Source organism: Beta vulgaris, chromosome 9 (genome assembly GCF_026745355.1).
Source record: "Beta vulgaris subsp. vulgaris cultivar EL10 chromosome 9, EL10.2, whole genome shotgun sequence".
Lineage (NCBI taxonomy): Eukaryota > Viridiplantae > Streptophyta > Magnoliopsida > Caryophyllales > Amaranthaceae > Beta > Beta vulgaris.
The window spans coordinates 36,324,110-36,342,590 of NC_079210.1; the positions used below are offsets into that span (position 1 = coordinate 36,324,110).

Consider the following 18,481-nt stretch of genomic DNA (forward strand, 5'->3'; position numbering starts at 1 on the left):
GTCATAACGTGATGATTCCAGATATCAACTTCTATAATTCTCACTTAATAACAGCTATAAATATTAATGGTTAAAAAAGCATATTGAAGACGTGAAAAAACAAATGATGCGTCTAGATAAAAACAGAAAAAGTATAAGCGGAAATTAGACCTGCACTAATAGAAGTCTACTATGAAAATATAGACTAGTCGCGACCATCCGCAGCAACTAAAAATTACAGCCATCCTCATCCTCATCTTCTCTAGAGTTTAATTTCAGAGCATCGACTTCAGCAATAAATACACATTAGTACTCGGAGTCTGGTATATATACTCAAATCAATATGACGAAAAGGAAAAAGAAAGCGCAGGAGCACCATAACAGCAGATGCGAGACCCCAGTTACATAACAAATGAATATGCTAAAAGCTAATAATGGGAGCAAACACCCAAAAGTAAAAAGTGCAATAACTCAGAAAATAAAAAATAAAAAAATTACTACTACGTACATACAAAATCCCTGTACTACAATTTAATATTACATTACAACGTACTAGGATGTACATAACTCACCTCCTTAGAGCGCTGCTACATTGTATCGGCCAAAATGGGGCATAACATTGAACCTCGAGCAGCAAGCCTGTTTTCTCACTCTTTCAACCCGCGTCCTCCACACGTGTCTTTCGACAAGTAAAAATGGAAATGATACTACAACTTCTTAAAGACCAACCCATTTAACCCATCTGAAAGCTCGGCCCACTCTGAATGGCAAACCATAGTCTTTGGTGACTGCAGGTTCTCTCCTGGCAGCCTCAGCTTCCGACCACACATATACACCGCGTTCTTGTCGACTGCCAGGTACGGTGTTATCCAAGATCAAAGCCACAAGGAATGCAATCACCATGTGGAATGATAGTAATGTGTTCAGAAGATAGTTAAGCTGCATACAGATCCGTAGTCAATATATAGATACTGTAGAATTGGTGATGAATTAAGTGGTGATGATAATTCAACTGGTGGTAATGGTAATTCAAATTAGTGTAGTATATAAGGGAACTCCCATGGAAACTTCCATTCACTTCAGAAAGTGTAATTTAGTGGTAATAGTATTTCATGAAGAAAAATTACGTGCTTAGACAGAAAGTTTCAGTATCATTAAATTAGACATTGAGATTTTTCTTGCATAATTATACTAAAGAACTACCACTAGCACTCTACAAAAGCATCTAACAGGCTGCAAGTCTAATGAATTCAAGAAGACACGCAGTAACACATATAGTAAAATTAAAACCAAGCCCTAGTTGCAATAATTGTATAACAAGTCACCACTCATACAGCCATTATCCAAATTTCACCTTTTAAGTATCAAACAGATCTTACCAAGGCTCAATTTCTGCAAAGTAGTAGTAAAAGGAAATGGTAATCCATTTAGGCTCCGTTTGGTAGGGTGTAAAATATTTTCCATGAAAATGAGTTTTCCTTTTCCTTTCATTTTTCGTTGTTTGGTTCGATAAGGGGTGTAAAACAAGATTTCCATCCAGGGAGCTTTAGGTGAAAATCATTTTCCTTTCAAAAAGAAGGGAAAACACATTTTCCTCCCTCTTCCTTAGCAACCTTTTACTATCCTCTTATCCATCCTCTTTCTTCCCCTTCCATTTTTCTATTTTCCATACTTTTTTTACATTGAACCAAACAAAGGAAAATTAGCTTTGCATTTGAATTTTTTGTTGTAAATGTTATACATGAAAAATCATTTTACATTGAAAATGTTTTACATCCAACCAAACGGAGCCCTAGTGTAATTATGCATCGTCATGTCTTACATGAATGCACAAGATAATGCATCTACATAACTGAGTATGACTGGCAAAGGAAATATATATGAACATATGTTGGATAGTGGAGGCGCACTACCTCAGATATCTACATGGATATGCCAAGAAATATTGAACACAAGATAAGTTTCCATAATTACGCACTTTGCATGATCTATAAGCATCAACATGCATTCAAGAAAAATCCATTTGCGACTCCATACAACTACCCTTACTTGTATTCATTCCACTAATCATCATAATAAACGCCAATTTACGATTAGATATCTACCATCTGATGACTGATGTCATTTGAATCAAAGGAATTGGTGAAAAACTGAAGGGTGAAACATGCAAATGACACTTAAAGTGTGCTTTTACCCAATTTTCACATTTGGCCATTTGTGATCAATAACCAACTTAGTTAATAATCTCTATCATCACATACGTATTATTTACACATTCCACACTACCAACAATCTATATATGACATTGCAAAACACAGGATCCACAAGCAATAGAGGAGAATACTCCAGAACAGGGAACCAAAAGACATACTTACCCCTCCGTAATTTGTGTGGATGGGCCCATGAGAGGCTACAATGTACGGAAGAAAATAACTTGGTACAGAAACATTAGACTTTGGGGAGATTCCATATTGCTGGAAGTAAGCTGGTATGGAAAGAGAGAAGAAGAGGGAGAGTCCAACAATGATAATGTTTCTAGAACTTCCAGCCTCACTGTAACGTAGATTTGATAAACCTAACGCAGTAAGCATCCCCCACATGAAGCAAAGGAGAGCCGCAACCATGACTTGAGGAATTGAAGCAATAAAACCTCCAACTTTACCTGCATGCAAACCGAAAAGAAATCAATAAACCGTAGGTAATCTGGGACCTCCTCCTAATCAGAAACCAGTAGGTTTACTCGCGGGAGAGTAAAGGTGACAACATCAAGATATCTATCTATACAAATATATTGAAAGGCGTACGTGACAATGCATCCATGCCATGTGGCACCTCTGTTACTCCACTAGAATTGTCCAATGTGTACATAAATCATGTCAATTAACAAAAGTAAAATTACCTTGCAACAAGATTTGAACACGTGACCTCTTGTTATTATACATGACTTTTAATCAAGCTTTAAGTGTCCACATTTAATAACCAACTTAGTTAATAATCTCTATCATCACATACGTATTATTATACATGACTTGATTACCATCTTAACCAACTTTTAATCAAGCTTTAAGTGTCCACATTATTATATTTGTACCTTTTAATTGTTGAGTTTTCCTTAATATTCCCTCCATCCCAAAATATAATTCTCATTTCCATTTTGAGTGTCCCAAAATATAGTTCCTATCTTCATATATAGTTCCACATTTTTCCGTAATTTGTCCAGAAAAATCATGTCCCATCATTTATTTGCTCCTTAAATTTTGTTTTTTCCTTTGATTATTCAACCAAAATGTTACAATTAATGCTTTTTCACCAATTATTTTCCATCTCTCTCCTAAAATCATCTTTTCCCATACAACATTTATTTTAATAAACAAAAAAACTTTACTATCCCTCTTAGGGCCTGTTCTCCCCAGCTTATTTTCAGTTCAGTTCAGTTCAATTCAGTTCAGTTCAGTTCAATTCAGTTCAGTTCAGTTCAGTTCAGATCAGTTCAATTCAGACCAGTTCAGTTCAGTTCAGTTCAGTTCAGCTCTTGACAATACTTTTACTCTCACATATCACTATTCATTTCAGTTCAGTTCAGTTCAATTCAGTTCAATTCAGTTCAGATCAGTTCAGTTCAATTCAGTTCAGTTCAATTCAATTCAATTCAGTTCAGTTCAATTCAGTTCAGTTCAGTTCAGTTCAGTTCAGTTCAGTTCAGCTGTTTTATGCCGAAGAGAACAGGCCCTTAGATTCTACTTGCATAAATTACCGTGAAAAAAGAAAAATGAGAACTATATTATGGGACGGAGGTAGTATATTTTAATGGGAATGGAAAAAAATGCATATCAGAAAACAATACCCAGAGCAACTCTCGGGCCCAAATACTAGTAAATATATTAAAATGCGTGCTTAACAACATCTATGTGCCACGTGACACCCTCAATCTACCACTAGAATTTTGTCACGTGTCTTAACCAACAATAAGTCAGGTGATCATTATTTTAAAAAAAATATATGCTCAAGCCTAGACTCGAACCTCTGACCTCAAGTAAGGATTTCTAAAGATTTATTACCATCTAATCTAACATCTTTTAGTGAATTATGTTTTCACAAAATTGTAAATATGTGTTGTAATTAGTAATGTGGCAGTTAATGCCGACTTCTAGCCATAAAAGTTTATTATTCTTATTTGATTTATTTTTTATAGTCATCCCCTTGCTTCTCTCCTTTCAAAATTCACCATGATAATTAGAGTCCTCTACTTTGTAATTAATGGGGTAGCGTTACAAATTATTCTTGATGCTAATCAAATCTTATTGTTGTTGTTTGTGAATACGAATAAGGAGATGAAGTTCAAAGAACCAAATGACCTATTAATAAGAATTAAGATACATTTACCACCACATCAAATGATATATGGTGCAATCATTTAAAAATTAAATTATTAATAGATGAAAAATATAAGTACTTGGGGCATAGCCCGGGCCTAAAACTAGTTACAACATAAAAACTTGTCAAATAGGGTTCTTCTCATTGTCAATAATTCTTCCAGGTTTAACAAATTAAAACATGTTTTTTAGAGATATAATCTCCTAGGGATCTTTGAAAATGACAAACTGTGAAGCCACATATTCGCAATAGCAAAAATAAATACTACCTCCATTTTTAATTAGATGCAACACTTTGATTTTTGCACTATTCACATGCTAATCTTCACAGATATATTTGACTAATAAATAACAAAAGAATTAGAGTGTGAAATGTTTTATAATATATCTCAATTTATATACACAAATATCAACTTTCTACATTTTTCACTAATAGCTCAAGAATTAGAGTGTGAAATGTTTTATAATATATCTCAATTTATATACACAAATATTAACTTTCTACATTTTTCACTAATAGCTCATAAGATATATTCATGGTCGAAGTTGTGTGTTAACAAGTGTGAAAGTAAGATCATTGCGACTAATAAAAAATGTAGGAAGTAATAAACACATGCATTCACAAAGGTCTTCCCATAATTATCATGCAGAATTACCAAGCAACTTGAAGTTTGAGGCACACAAGAAAAAAACTCACCTATAAGAGATAAGACGATGAAAACACATGCACCTAGTTCAACTGCTCTCCGACTTCCCATTTTAGTCACAGCAATAGTATGCACATTTTCAGTGAGTGTTGTAGATCCGGTCCCTGTGCCCCAGAGGCCAGCTAAAACACTGCAGAGTCCTTCCAGACCAATCCCTCGACTAAGAACACCTGGTGTTGGAGGTCTGGAGGCCACTAACAAGGACGATGCATGATATGAACCAACCTATATGAAGTCAAAAGAAAAATAATGATGATGAGAAGTTACCAACTTGATTTCCTTTCTAAACAGTGTAGTCTTTCATGCAAAACATCAACACAAAAGCCAGAGCCTGACAGCAAGTCTGTGGCACATGCATAATGATACAAAGTGCTCAGAAGACGGAATGCATACAGATGCATTAAGCCACTAAAATGCTTCAATGTCAGTATATATTAAATATATGCACCACAAATTTAAGTTTATACTCCCTCCGTCCTCTATTAGTTTATCCCTTTTGACTTTTGACACTATTCACATACATGACTTTGACTATCTTTTGTAAATTGTATTTAAGGAAAAATACAGTCATGTGAGATCTTGTTGGATTCGTCTCAATGTGTATTATCCAAATATCAACTTTTTGTAATTTTTGCTTATCGAAAATTAGAGATACTAAGGTTTAAATTAGTATCTCGGCAAATGTGCCCCAAAGAAAGGGGTAAACTAATAAAGGACGGAGAGAGTAATTACAACTAATGTTAGCCAGCAAAAATGGCATCACTAAGATAAGTGAATGCTGATTCAACTTGAGATAATATTTTTGAGTGAAAATTCTTTCTCCTAGAAAAAGAAAATTACATGGAGGACATTCAAGTCCTGAAAGGTGTTTGCAGAAACGTCAAAAGATTGGCTGTCCAAAACTAGCCTGGGTTGGGTTTATGTTGTCATCCCCACTTCTATTGTCATTATCTCGATGTTGTATGTACTATGCACTAAGGAATTGAATTTTGAGATTTTATTCTTGAACTTTAGCTCCAATTGTCTTTGAGCACTAGCTCTTGGGAATATGTGATGAGTTCGTTCCAGCTCGCTTATAACTAATATGAGTACCTTAGTTTTAAAAGGCGCAAGGCACACCGAGGAGCAACACACAAGGCGAGGGGAGGCGCAAGGCGCAAGGAGCAAGACGAAGGCGCACACATCTCATAGGCGATGAGCACCTTTAGTGCCAAAATCCTTAATAATCAATCATAGAATATTTTATACTCAAAAGAACATAATAATTAAAAAATTAAGCTATTGATTTTTTATTTTAAAAAAAAGCTATTGTCCATACTTAGATTCACTATAGTAAATCTTTTTATTTCCTTTTTATATTATATCAATGAAATTAAATTACTTGTTTCAAAAGAAAAACAACCTTAAGAAGAACAAAAGTAGTGATTTAAAAAAAAAAGCAGGATAGATAAGGAATCGAGAGGATAAGGAAAATAAAAAGAAAACAAAAAAAGTCACTCACCAGTTGACCGACCACCTACATAAAGCCAAAAACAAAGAAGAAGTTAAACCTAAAAGAGATTGTAAAGATAAGAAAAGGAGAAAGGTTGAAGCCAGAAAACCTCGAAGGAAGAAAGAGAGAGATCGAAGAACAGAAAAAAGAGAGGAGCTCGCCAGAAATAATCGAAGGAAAGAGGAGAGAGAAAGATAAGAAGAGAAGGTCGAAAAGTGAGAGAAAAAGGGAATATCGTTGGCGGCCATCACAGATGGTAGCGTTGCCGTCGGCCACCAGAGAAGCCTCATCGCCTCGTCGACAACTTCTGTTAAACCAAAAGCCACCAAATTGCGGTATTTGTTCGCAATTTGCGAATTAGGGTTTTTTCCAAATTTAGGGCTTTTAATTAGGATTCAAGATGATAATAGATCATGCAATTAACACAGGGCTTTTGCTTGAAATTAATGAATTAAAGCAAAAGTTAAAATTTGAAGAAATTTCGTTTTTTTCAACTTTTACACCCAGATCTACTTACCCTCCCTATCTCCTACGCCTCTTTTCCGAAAGCAGCCGCCTTGCACCTCGCCGGAGGCGTCACAAGGCGTGCGCCTCTTCAGCCGCCTGCTGTAGATTGGCTCGCCTCACCCTTGGGATGCGTTTTGGCGATCGCCTGGATCTGCCTCACGCCTAGGCGCACCTTGGGCGCGCTTTTTAAAACTAAGACGAGTATTTACCAGTAATGGTATGATAAGCATGCTTGGAGTCTTCACAATAATTATTTGAACACAAACAAGGTATGCTTTTCCGAGTTGGTGATGAGATTTCTATAAATCACCGGGAACCCTCCTCCCCTCCTTAAAAACTGAGAGAAAATAAGCCACCACCACAACCACCATTAATGAGATTTATATCAATTAAAACAGACTACAAGATGGACTCTCCAGCATTTCTTTAATCAAGGGCTGTCCAGACTACTACATTCACAAGGTCATTTGGCTATGCTACACTGCATTGGAACTCCTAGCACTCTCGATTTTCCATTCTACCCTTTAAAATCCACATCACGGTAAATCATGTGTATGTAATTGTCTTATAGATATCTACTTAATCTCACAAAATCAGCAGGATTGCCAACCCAAATACCATAATAATGGATCTTAACCAGAACACAATATTGCGCAGAAGCTACTGCATTTTCAGTGACCTTTAAAAGAACCTCCGGAACAAAGTGGGTAAATTGACAGAATGACAGTATATGCAATCAAAGCTGATATTTGATAACCATGCAATTCCTCAGATTTGAATAAGTTGATAAAGAACTTACAGAATCTACTGATGCGATAATGGAGACAAAGCACATAACAAGAGCCATTTTCCAGCTGAATACAGGAGTACCCCATTGCAAAGGATAAGGAAATCTAAACCATGGTGCCATTCCTAGTGCATGAGAAGTATCAACACGGCATTGCTTCATTCTCATAACATGCTTTTTACAGTGCTCAGATATGATATTTGATGTAGGTACATTTGGATCACAACCTTTGTAGCTGTATGCACCTGCTGCAGTCAGAAGAAATGCAGCAGCCCAGGTGATTGCCAGACCCAAGGGAACCTGACAACAGCTTATTAGATCAAATTTGCAGTATAGCTAAAAGATACAATGCATAGCCAATTATCCATTATCTAATTTTCTTGCAAGGTTTAGCATGCTCAACCAAGTTCATTTAATACAAAACATCTTGACACTTCCAACAAACAGATAGCAGAGTGGTCTCTTAAACATCCCAGAAACCGCAGTGCAAATGTTCTTTAACATTATTATGGTAGCAAAATTTTGATAATATTACAAACAGAAGTAGGACATACCGCATAAATTAGAAATACACGGTGACCAAGAATAGATATTTTCCTCATGTACTGCGAAGTAAATCAATGAATGATGTCAGTGTAATAGCAACCTCAAAATCCAAATAACAGTAACAGCTTTTAAAAATTGAATCATAGCAGAAAACAGCAGAGTCGTAACGATCATTGCTTACAAGAGAAAAGATTATCACAAGCAATATCTGCACAGCACCAATCTCAAGACAAGTTCCCACTTGCGGGAAGCCATAACTATAAAAAGAAAGCCCCACAGCAGCAATAGTTGGAGCCACAACCACCGGATTAATAACCCTAGAAGTAGAAACAGATTCAGCCATGACTAACCATTCGATAAAACATCAGCAACACATATGAACAAACACAAGAAAGCAAAACCTTGAAACATCAAAGCAAAAGCAAATTGAAGATAAGGTAAACCAAGAGATCTGCAATTGGACGTAAGTGACGTAACATATTTGAGATATTATCCTATGCTGCCTACATCCTAAGAGATAATGACTGCTAACACTATTTAGATATACAGAACACAGAGGAGAGTAAAATGGACGCAGTATCAGACAAGAAAAATATTTACACTTTGTCACAGCAGAGACCAGATGAGAACTCGCATATAATAAAAGCAACTTCTTGCTAATTCTTGATGCACCCAAACATGCAAATATGTATTGAAGCACATATACTGAAACACACATGCGCAAAGAGTGTGATGCACCAATTGAGGAGGCCTAATTTACTTACGTACAAGAGGAGAAACACAGGAGGGGCAAATCCGTAATTAAGAAGCTGAGGGGCAAAAAGAATATAACGTGGTAATGTGGCAGAGTTTGTTTTGGCTGAGTGGTTGTACAAACGGAAAAATAGAATAAAAGGGGAGTGGAGGCTAGATGACAGTTAGCTAATGATTTGTGTGGGAATTGGGATTGGGAGAATGGGAGCCTCTTGAAAGCTCACCAACTTGTAGAGACCTCTTTTATCAATCTACATCATCACCTTCCTCTCATCTATCTTTCATTATTTTCTATTTTCCATATTTTCTTAATTGCTTGCTGGTTGTTCTGGGTACTGTTGTGGTGTTTGAATGTGACACAGGTAGTGGCGAACTGAATTCATCACAAACAGATTAGTACTGTCTATGACTACTTCCAGTCAATAACATTTGTAATTAAAAGAAGGAATGCCACCACAAACACAAGATCATGTTCTTCGGCTTATCTAAGTCGTCCAACTTTCTCTCATTTTCCTAACCCCTCCCCCCAGTCTGACAATAAAATATCAAGATGGAGACCGAAAACTAAAGATTCTATTCCATTTACACATTCATAGAAACAAACATCTGAATGAAGCATAAACTGTGAGGACACAAAACTTTAAGCAACTAACAAGATTCAAAACACATTACAAGGTATAAAATTTTATTGCTTTAAGTTCGTTCACATGACAGAGGTTGGGGGAGCGCGGGGGGGGGGGGGGGGGGGGGGGGGGGGGGGGGGGGGACGTCTCTATGGGCGTGTCCGGCGCAAGCATTTGATATAGCTTTTAAAGTTTTGACGGTCAAAACACTATTTAGAAACATAGGAGTGTTTGGTTAAGTAGTGGTATGAATAGCTTTTAGTGATAGAGGTTGTGGTTTGGTAATGTTTGTCAAAAGCTATAATTTACAGCTCTTGGAGTAGTGTTTAGTGGTGTATAAACTTCATATTAAAGTTTCATTTAATTTTGTGACTAGTTATTTGTAAACACCTACTTTGACAGCTACTTTTACTCAACATTAACATATAATACAGCTACAGCTAAAAGTTACACACCAACCACTAACAGCTACCGGCGCAACTAACAACTACTCCCACAGCTAAAAGCTACCACAGCAACTACCATTGCTCAGCACGCGCTATATCAATTAAGCTTACAACGGCTAGTACTAATATCTTCCTGGGATAACCTCTAGATAACATGGTGTTATATCTTGACCGACACTCAAACAAAAAGCTTAAATTAATGGTATGATCTTCTTAAGTTATTTCTACCGGTGGGTAAATTTATTCACGCGAATCCTGGATGCATTTACCCTTTCAAACTTTATTCTAAAAAATTCTAACATTGGAAATAGGGGCTATTGCGCTATGCTATACCTCTTGTTCTATATAGGTTATGTTCTCTTCACCTAAAATAAGATGACAGCGAATTTTTAAGAGATAGGGTCTAATATTGTCTTAATCATTATGGTTTGATCACGTCTGGTCTTGTAGACTGAAGTTTGACCATATATATACTCCACTCTAAGTGAAAACATATTCATGTGTGATCTTGTTGGAATCCCGTAAAGTTTTCGAAAATCTAGTTTTTATTGATACACAATTATTTGGTATTAAAGAACAGAATTAAGAAGGTTTAGTCTAGTTTGGATTTTTATGGTGTCGTGTGGTGTGATCTGATTCTAACGAGAATAAGTAAAAAATTCTTGAAATAAAATGAAGAGAACACAGCCTTAGTTCTTTACTCTAATACCATGTAAGAGAAACAACTCAATCAAAAGCTTAAGCTTAAATCGATGGCTGGACAAGCTGTGAACTTACTTCTAGTTTAGAGTACCTGAGCCAGATTAAAAACAAGATGAGCGTATGGGGATATGGGCAAATATTCCAGATCACAAAGATCTTTCCCCTTGTAATCTGATTTAGAAATCCATAGCTTATTAACACTGATTATACGCCCACCTTGTAATCTGATTCACAAGATGCCTGATTAACGGCTGTGACGAAGTTTAATGATTCTAATGGTAAAAGACTGACATTTTAAAAGTGTCACCCACATATGTATATGAAAGGTGAAACTTGAGCAAAACATGCGAGGGTAAAAGACCGTCTCAATGAAAGATTGAGAAGCAGCAACGAGTGACTACCACATATTTCAAATTATCAAAGAAAGAGGTCTATAAGAAAAATTAGATCTATTAGGTTAGGCCCCTAAAGGCTAAAGCATAAATGGTGTATTATGAAGTGTTCCTTCCCTAATATATCAATCTTTCACCATTATTTCTACACATAAAAATGTATCCCGGCACAAGAAAATGACTCCCAAATGATATTTGAAATTCGTACCACAAACAACCCATTTCATCCAGAGCAGGGAGATAATTGAGATATTTCTACCAACTGAATGCTGCAGGAAGCTCCATAGACAAAGAACTCAATCAATTAAAGAATGTTGCTCACTGTAATGTTCACTTCAGTAGCTTGATATTTTGCTAGAACTGCCAAATTATTCATTAACTAAGCCATTGCTTCCAAGCGGGGCGGGGGTGGGGTACCCGGGCCTTGGCCTCCCCATCACTGAAAACGCCATTAAGTATTAAATTCTGAAAAATTTAGCAGAAAACTGTTTTAATGCTGATACTGGTGAGCGGTTCGAACCTCTTGTATAGCAAACTTTCTTAATTTGTCCGCCTGCAACATGTTCTAAGCTGTCATCACTCTTTCATTTTACTTTTCCTTGTAATCTTTTTTATTTTTTTTGTTTATACTTTTAAACTACTAGACTAAACTAACTTTGAACTTTAATAAATTTTTAATATCACAATTCAGAAAGTATTGTTGTTTATTTTATTTTATATGCTACAAATTTTATATATATTTTTTTGGCTTTCTGATATTGTAAATTCAGATGTTATTAAATTTAGGGTGCGTTCTCTTCAGTCTTCACCTTTAAAAAATATTTTTCAGATTTAGAACGTTCAAATAGGTTCCAATAAATTTTAATAAGTTCTCACATCTTATAATATAAGTTTCAATAAGTCCATAAGCTCATATTAGCTCAAATAACTTTTAATTAATTCCAATAAGTTCGAGAAAAAAAAATAAGGTGAAGAGAACATACTATTTAGTAGACTTTTTAAGATGATATAATGATAGTGAAAAATAATACTCGTTTGTTTTTACTCTTTCTTTTTCAGTCTTTTTTTTTCCTATTGTTGTTCTTCCCTCTTTTGTTTTCTTCTCACAAATATTTATTTCTCCGTGAGACCGACTCCATTTTTTTTGCATTGTTCCTTGGTATACATGAGATTTGAAAAAAAATTACTTAGAGAAAACAATATGTGCTTGGACTAATGGCCCACCCAATACAAAAATTCTGGATCCATCACTGCTTCCAAGCAAAAAAGTCAATTATGACCAAAGTTCAACAATATAGGGAGGTAGACAAGCGCTGCTACAGAAAATGAAGTATAAAGTGGACACGGCAATGAAAAGACATAATCATATCTCATAAACTCCCTCTTCAACCCAAACATTAAATATCTAGGAAGATTGATCCAAGAAAAAAAAAATCTGATGAAATCTTATCCATCTTTGTGCTAAGAAGTTCCACTTACGATACCTCTTAATATCTCAATTTCAATAGTAATTATGTTTGTAAATTTGATTCTATGGATTTAATAACCCAAAACGCCCAATAGAACCAATATACATGATCAGATGAATTGTCCTAGGACTTCTTAGTCTAAGACATCTATGTTTGACCACCTTTTCCATACGAAGACATCAGCATGACAAACCAAGCCATACCATAAAGAAGTTACTGGTATCAGTCTTTCAGTTAGTGGAATAAGGGGGGTTCATCAGTTGCCAAGATAAAATGAACTCATGAAATCCAACAAAGCATTCCTTCCAGAAAACGAAAATAACAGTGGTAACTACCATCTGAGGTCACAATAGGCAAATGAGCCTTCTTAAACGGCACTAAAAAGATAAACCCCAAATCCTATGATGATCTGCATGTAACCCTCTTTCCCAAGATGTCCTTCAAGCAACCCCTCCCAAGTGTCAGCCTTGATGTCCACATAACACTTTCATTCTTATCCTTCATATCTACTGACAAAAAGTTAGAACTAAATGAAACTAACCTTGAGAACAACTAAGAAGAAAACAAGTAATCCTCTGGGTTATTTAGTATTCACCAAAGTTAAGACACTCAGTAAAAGAATGCAGTTTCAATCTATACCACAACTACAAGCATGCCCTCTCTAAGAATTGTAGTGCGGATTATCTGTTCAATTTCACTTCATCAGGCTAATTGGATATATGTCGAAATTCCAAATCCTAATAAGCTTATCTTTTTTTTGGTGTGTAAGATCCACGTAGACAAGATTCGATCCCAAATCTTAGGTACAACCCCTCACAAGAGTTTACCAACAGTTGGCATTCAAAACTTATTACCTCTTGTAAACATACAATATTGACTTCTCAGCCACAGGAGCATATCCCAGATTCAATCGTCTAACAGGGAAGAGGGATTGAAGCTTTCTTTCCTTTATGCTTCAGTAATAATAAGCTAGTAAGCACTCAAAATACCTCAATACATAGCTTAAAATACATCTTATACTTTCTGTCTCGAAATACATTACTCATTTTGCCATTGAGATGTCTCAAAATACTTTACCCATTTCGTTTTACAGGTTGGAAAACCACGTCGACTATAATATAATATCATCCAATATTTCCAATCACATCTACCTATTTTCCTCTTTTCCCAATAAATAATAAGAATCTTTCATGAGGCACCCTCAACTTTAAAAGGTGCACAAGATGTCTCAAATTTACACCATATACCCCTAAGGTTTGCAACGAGTTTCCCATAAACCTTCAGTGACATCAAACATCAAAAAAAGTTGTTATAGCACATGAACAGTTGGCCATGATTCAAAAATCAGTTACTATCTTTGTTCCCATTACCCCTTCCACCAATCTCAACATTTTTTGGTGTTTTGATTCAGTACTCAAAGGATTGATTATGACATTTTTCTAGTTTTGTAGTCATTAAGGGTACATGGTAGATTTCTTCCAAGCCTGAAGAATACTCGGTGCAATTTTTAAAGCACGAAGGTACTCCGTGCATTCTATTATTTACAAGTTAAGGGGTACCTTATAGATATTCCCTAAAGAATATCCAACTATCTTTAATCATATCTTTTTTCCCCTTCCCTCAATATGAATATATGATATCTTCTGAAACCGTAAAAGATTATATATATTATCTTCCCAACTGCCCTCCATATATATTTCCTCCTAAATCTTTGTGCCTAACCAGATGTATAAAGTATTTTGACATGGAGTGCAAAAAATGGGACTTCTGGTCAAACTAACTCAGCCAGTCAGCAAAAAAGAACCAAGACCTTATAGAAAATAACTTGACAAAATTGAAAAGCAGCACATACAAAAACATTCTTAGATATTTTCAACCACCATTATCCTCTAGTAGTCCACAGACTTGCTTACAGATTCAAGATTTCAACAGTAGAATGTGATGTATATTGGAAGACATCATACCTGACTAAAAATGACATCAATCCACTATACCCTAAAAATGCTTGAAATGCTGAGCCTATTATGATGGCCCCTTGGAGCTCCTTCATTATATGTTTGAAGTTCTGCAACAAATACAAACAGATAATCAGACTACAAAGGGACTTAAAAGCAATGTAGAAAACCTAAGCTTGCGGTTTTCTTAATATAAGCCAAACACAAGAAGATATTTGTGGCAAATTCTCACTAACAGCAAACCCTAGTTACAGGCAAAAGTAGCCTCAAATCAACCATAAAAACAAAAATCTCCTGCCTGAGGTCATCTTGCAGTATTCCATAATCTAGACTTATTGTGAATCCTAGAAGTAAGACTGTCTAGATACAAAGTTGTGAAAGTAATAATACCCATCCAGCAGGAAAGTTGGGAAACCAGAGTATCTCTAGAAAACAGATTAGACAAGTCAGGGTCAAGCAAGAGAGATAATATCCCAACTTAGATATGTTTAGTGTTAAAATCAGCACATCGGAACTTAAGAGACAGTGATAGTATAATACCTAAGCAGGACAAAAGCTAAACATAAACCTGAGAAATATTATAGAAACTTTAAAGTCACTATTGTATGACTATTTCAATGTCTAAGGTACATCAATAGACAAGATCTTAGTACTGGATCATAATCCCGGCGACGCTTCCCATTATTCATGTGGATTGCCAGTTGCCTTTCCAGTCAGAGGTCAAAACCGATACTGTAGTTTACAGGGTAAGAGCATACATCTAGCTCCTCCCTATCCAACACTCCCCCCAGGTCAAACCAGTAAAAAGCAAAACAATACCACAGCAGCAAGTGCATAACTCTAAACTCTGCTAGGACAATATCATGTTTGGGAGTGTCTTTGTTTACCTGTATGCCACTACTATTGTTTATTGCAAAACCACTTGAGTAGACATCGGTATATAGATTTTGAGCTATGAAATCATTATTCAAAAATTTCCATCAAGGATTTCCCCATAAGAGCTTAGCCCACGAAAGAAATACTCCTTGTGTCCCAAAACTTGAGTTCCTAATGTCAAAAAGTGAGAGATCATTCTCTCCTAATATTTGTGCCATTTGCTTATGGGAATTTCAGATGTGGGACCAAAAGAGTAATTTTTGTCAAGGATATAGTCTCCCAAAATGATGGAACTAGATAGATGTACAGCACTACAGCTTCTTGACAAGATGTTAATGGCCCACATAATTTGTGGAGGGCGTAAGATCGTCATTTAAGGTTATACCAATAGATTATTGATCACACACAATAGTCCAAATCATTCTCAAACGGTCAAATCACGCACAAAGACACTGGTTTATCATAAGATCGATCCCTAGAGAAGCTAAAGAATAGTTTCATGAAACAATACCTAGATTAAATAGAGCACCACGAGTGATGAGAAATTTAACAGAGAACAAATACGGCATTGCCAAAGTTACAAACATACATTTCCATGCAACTTTTGGAACTCTGTGGAATTTATTATTGCAAGAGCTGGAGCCAGATATACAAATGAAGGCCCTTGTATTAAGGGTAATCTTGTCCCAAAGAACGTATGCAAAAGCGTCGTTACTCCAGTCACGAAGAGCACCGTAGACACTACATTGGCTGTATCCTCCTACAATCACTAAATTACATTAGAACAACACAGTAAAAATAAAAAGGCATGTATAAGTTTGTCATATGTTTTATACAATACAACTTCAGAGTGATGCTTACATAAGAGCCACCCATTGCTGGTACTATCACGAGCGGAATCAGAATTATTGAGCCCAAAATCGAAATAAAATGTTGGAGACCATAAAAACCAATGGGTACTGCAAAATTCAATCAATCAACATATAATATCCTCATCAATACTACATATAAAAATCAAAACTTTATAAACCACTCCGCTAAGAAACTCAACAACAAATTCCAACAACAAAAAGATAGTCAAAACTTCAATATGATGATTGCATAAAGATCACAACCATTCTATGAACCAAATGTATGTTACATGTTTATATAAAAAAAAAGCATGACAATTATCAAAGAAAATAGTCCAACTTCCTATTCATTTTGAGATCTTCTAAGATAAAACATTACAATTATTCATGTCCCTCCATACAATTAGTGAACTATCGTGTCAATCACTAAATAGTACTTCTTCCATCATTCAAATATAGAACAATTAATAAAAATATTAGGGAAAAAAAAACCTCACCAAGTCCAGGACTATCTCTGAGCTCATATTTCATATGAGACTGCCTCCCCACAAACCCATCATCATCTACATTCTGAGCCTGAGGCACCACCTCAACACCTTCCTCACTCCTGCCCGCCGCACGTCGTCCCCCTCCCTCGGCCGCCTGCCCGTTCGCAAGCGGCACCGGCCCCTTCGCCCCACCACCACCACTTCCACCATCCGAATCTCTCCTCCTCTTCACCGGCACCACCTCCTTCTCCGCCACCGCCGCCGCCGGAGCAGTCGCAGGTGGCGGTGGTGGGGGCCCATTTGCCGTCGGAAGAGGCCGCGAACGGCCCAATTCAAGATCAACAACAGAATCTGAACCCCTCGACTTAGGGACTGACCCAATTGGGCCGGAATCACTTGCATTGGTCTCGCCTGAAAACTTGGGCCGAAACCCAGTTTTCTTAGCCCATGAAGTCGGCGGCATTGGCTTTGATTCCGGCACCGGAGGCCATGGGCCGGGTTTGGGCTTCTTATTCGGGTCCGAACTCGCCATTTTTGTACAAAATTTTATTTGGATTTTTCTGGGTCAAATCGAAAACTATAATGTCATTTTGAAAAAACCCAGGTAAGATAATCAATAGATCTGATATCTCTGAGTAGGGTTTTTAAAATGAAGATCCAAGAACTGCAGAAAACAGAGGAAATTTAAGTGAAAAAAAAAGACGCGGTTTTTAAATATTTGTGGGTACTAGCAGTAGGACTGAGGACTGAGGAGTCTTTCTATTTTCTCTCTCCTGAATGCCTTGCTTGATGAGAGAGAAAGAGAGAGAGTGTGTGTTTTGAGGTGCTCTGCTGTTTTTCTTCTAGTAGTAAGTACTGTAGTACTAAATTGAAGTGTTTTTCTTTTGTTCTGTTTATTCAAAGTTGTTTGTTTTTTTAATTTTGTGTTATTTTTTACAGAGTAGATTTTAATTGTTGAGGGTGAAGGTGATGATGTCATAAGGAAAAGAGATATGGATATGATCCATGCAGTGGCCTGCAATTAATCACACTGTTTTTGTCGTACTTCACAAGATTTTTAGGTGGAAATGATATAAAAATAAAAGAAATATCATCAATTTATACTACTAATACCATAACTTATGTGGATCTGAAAAAATAAAATGGTAGAAACTTAAAATATTTTTTCTATTCTACTTATTTTTACTAATTTGAACTAGTTTAGAATTTATTGTAGCTTATTTTAACTTGAATGAACTTACTTTATCTTATCTAAATTTATTGAAATTTATTGAAGTTTATTGAGCAAGGTGGCATAACGAATTTTATTGAAGTTTATGTGAACTTATCTTAACTTATTTTCTATAACAAGTTGAATAAAATATAGCATTAAGTGCGCTAATTCAACTTATTTAAACTTATATTGATGTATGTTAACTTATTATTATTTGAACTTATTGTAACTAATTATTCAAGTTGATTTTACTAAATGTTAGAACTTGTTGAAACTTAACTTAACTTATTTAAACTTATTGTAACTCGTTGAAGTTTATATT

General features: G+C 35.9%; 1 protein-coding gene across 1 annotated transcript; it reads right to left on the reverse strand.

Moving 5' to 3' along the window:
• Positions 1 to 300: 300 nt before the first annotated feature.
• On the reverse strand, positions 301 to 17,851 carry LOC104903658 (nucleobase-ascorbate transporter 12). The gene is made up of 10 exons (XM_010691729.3): positions 16,956 to 17,851; positions 16,469 to 16,566; positions 16,197 to 16,367; positions 14,741 to 14,841; positions 8,573 to 8,708; positions 8,400 to 8,450; positions 7,858 to 8,145; positions 5,050 to 5,284; positions 2,355 to 2,641; positions 301 to 918 (listed from the first exon to the last, which is right to left on the reverse strand). Exons 1-10 carry the CDS (start codon positions 17,476 to 17,478, stop codon positions 697 to 699), a joined length of 2,112 nt encoding a protein of 703 aa, XP_010690031.2. The 5' UTR covers positions 17,479 to 17,851; the 3' UTR covers positions 301 to 696.
• Between the last annotated feature and the right edge of the window lie 630 nt (positions 17,852 to 18,481).

Bases quoted from the DNA above. Each gene is read 5' to 3' on its own strand.
- LOC104903658 (XM_010691729.3), bottom strand. From the start codon at position 17,478: ATGGCGAGTTCGGACCCGAATAAGAAGCCCAAACCCGGCCCATGGCCT. The intron at 8,451-8,572 runs GTAAGCAATGAT...TTTACTTCGCAG, and splicing joins TTGTGATAATCTTTTCTCTT to TACATGAGGAAAATATCTAT. The intron at 5,285-7,857 runs GTAAGTTCTTTA...GACTTCATATAG, and splicing joins TTATCGCATCAGTAGATTCT to GTTGGTTCATATCATGCATC.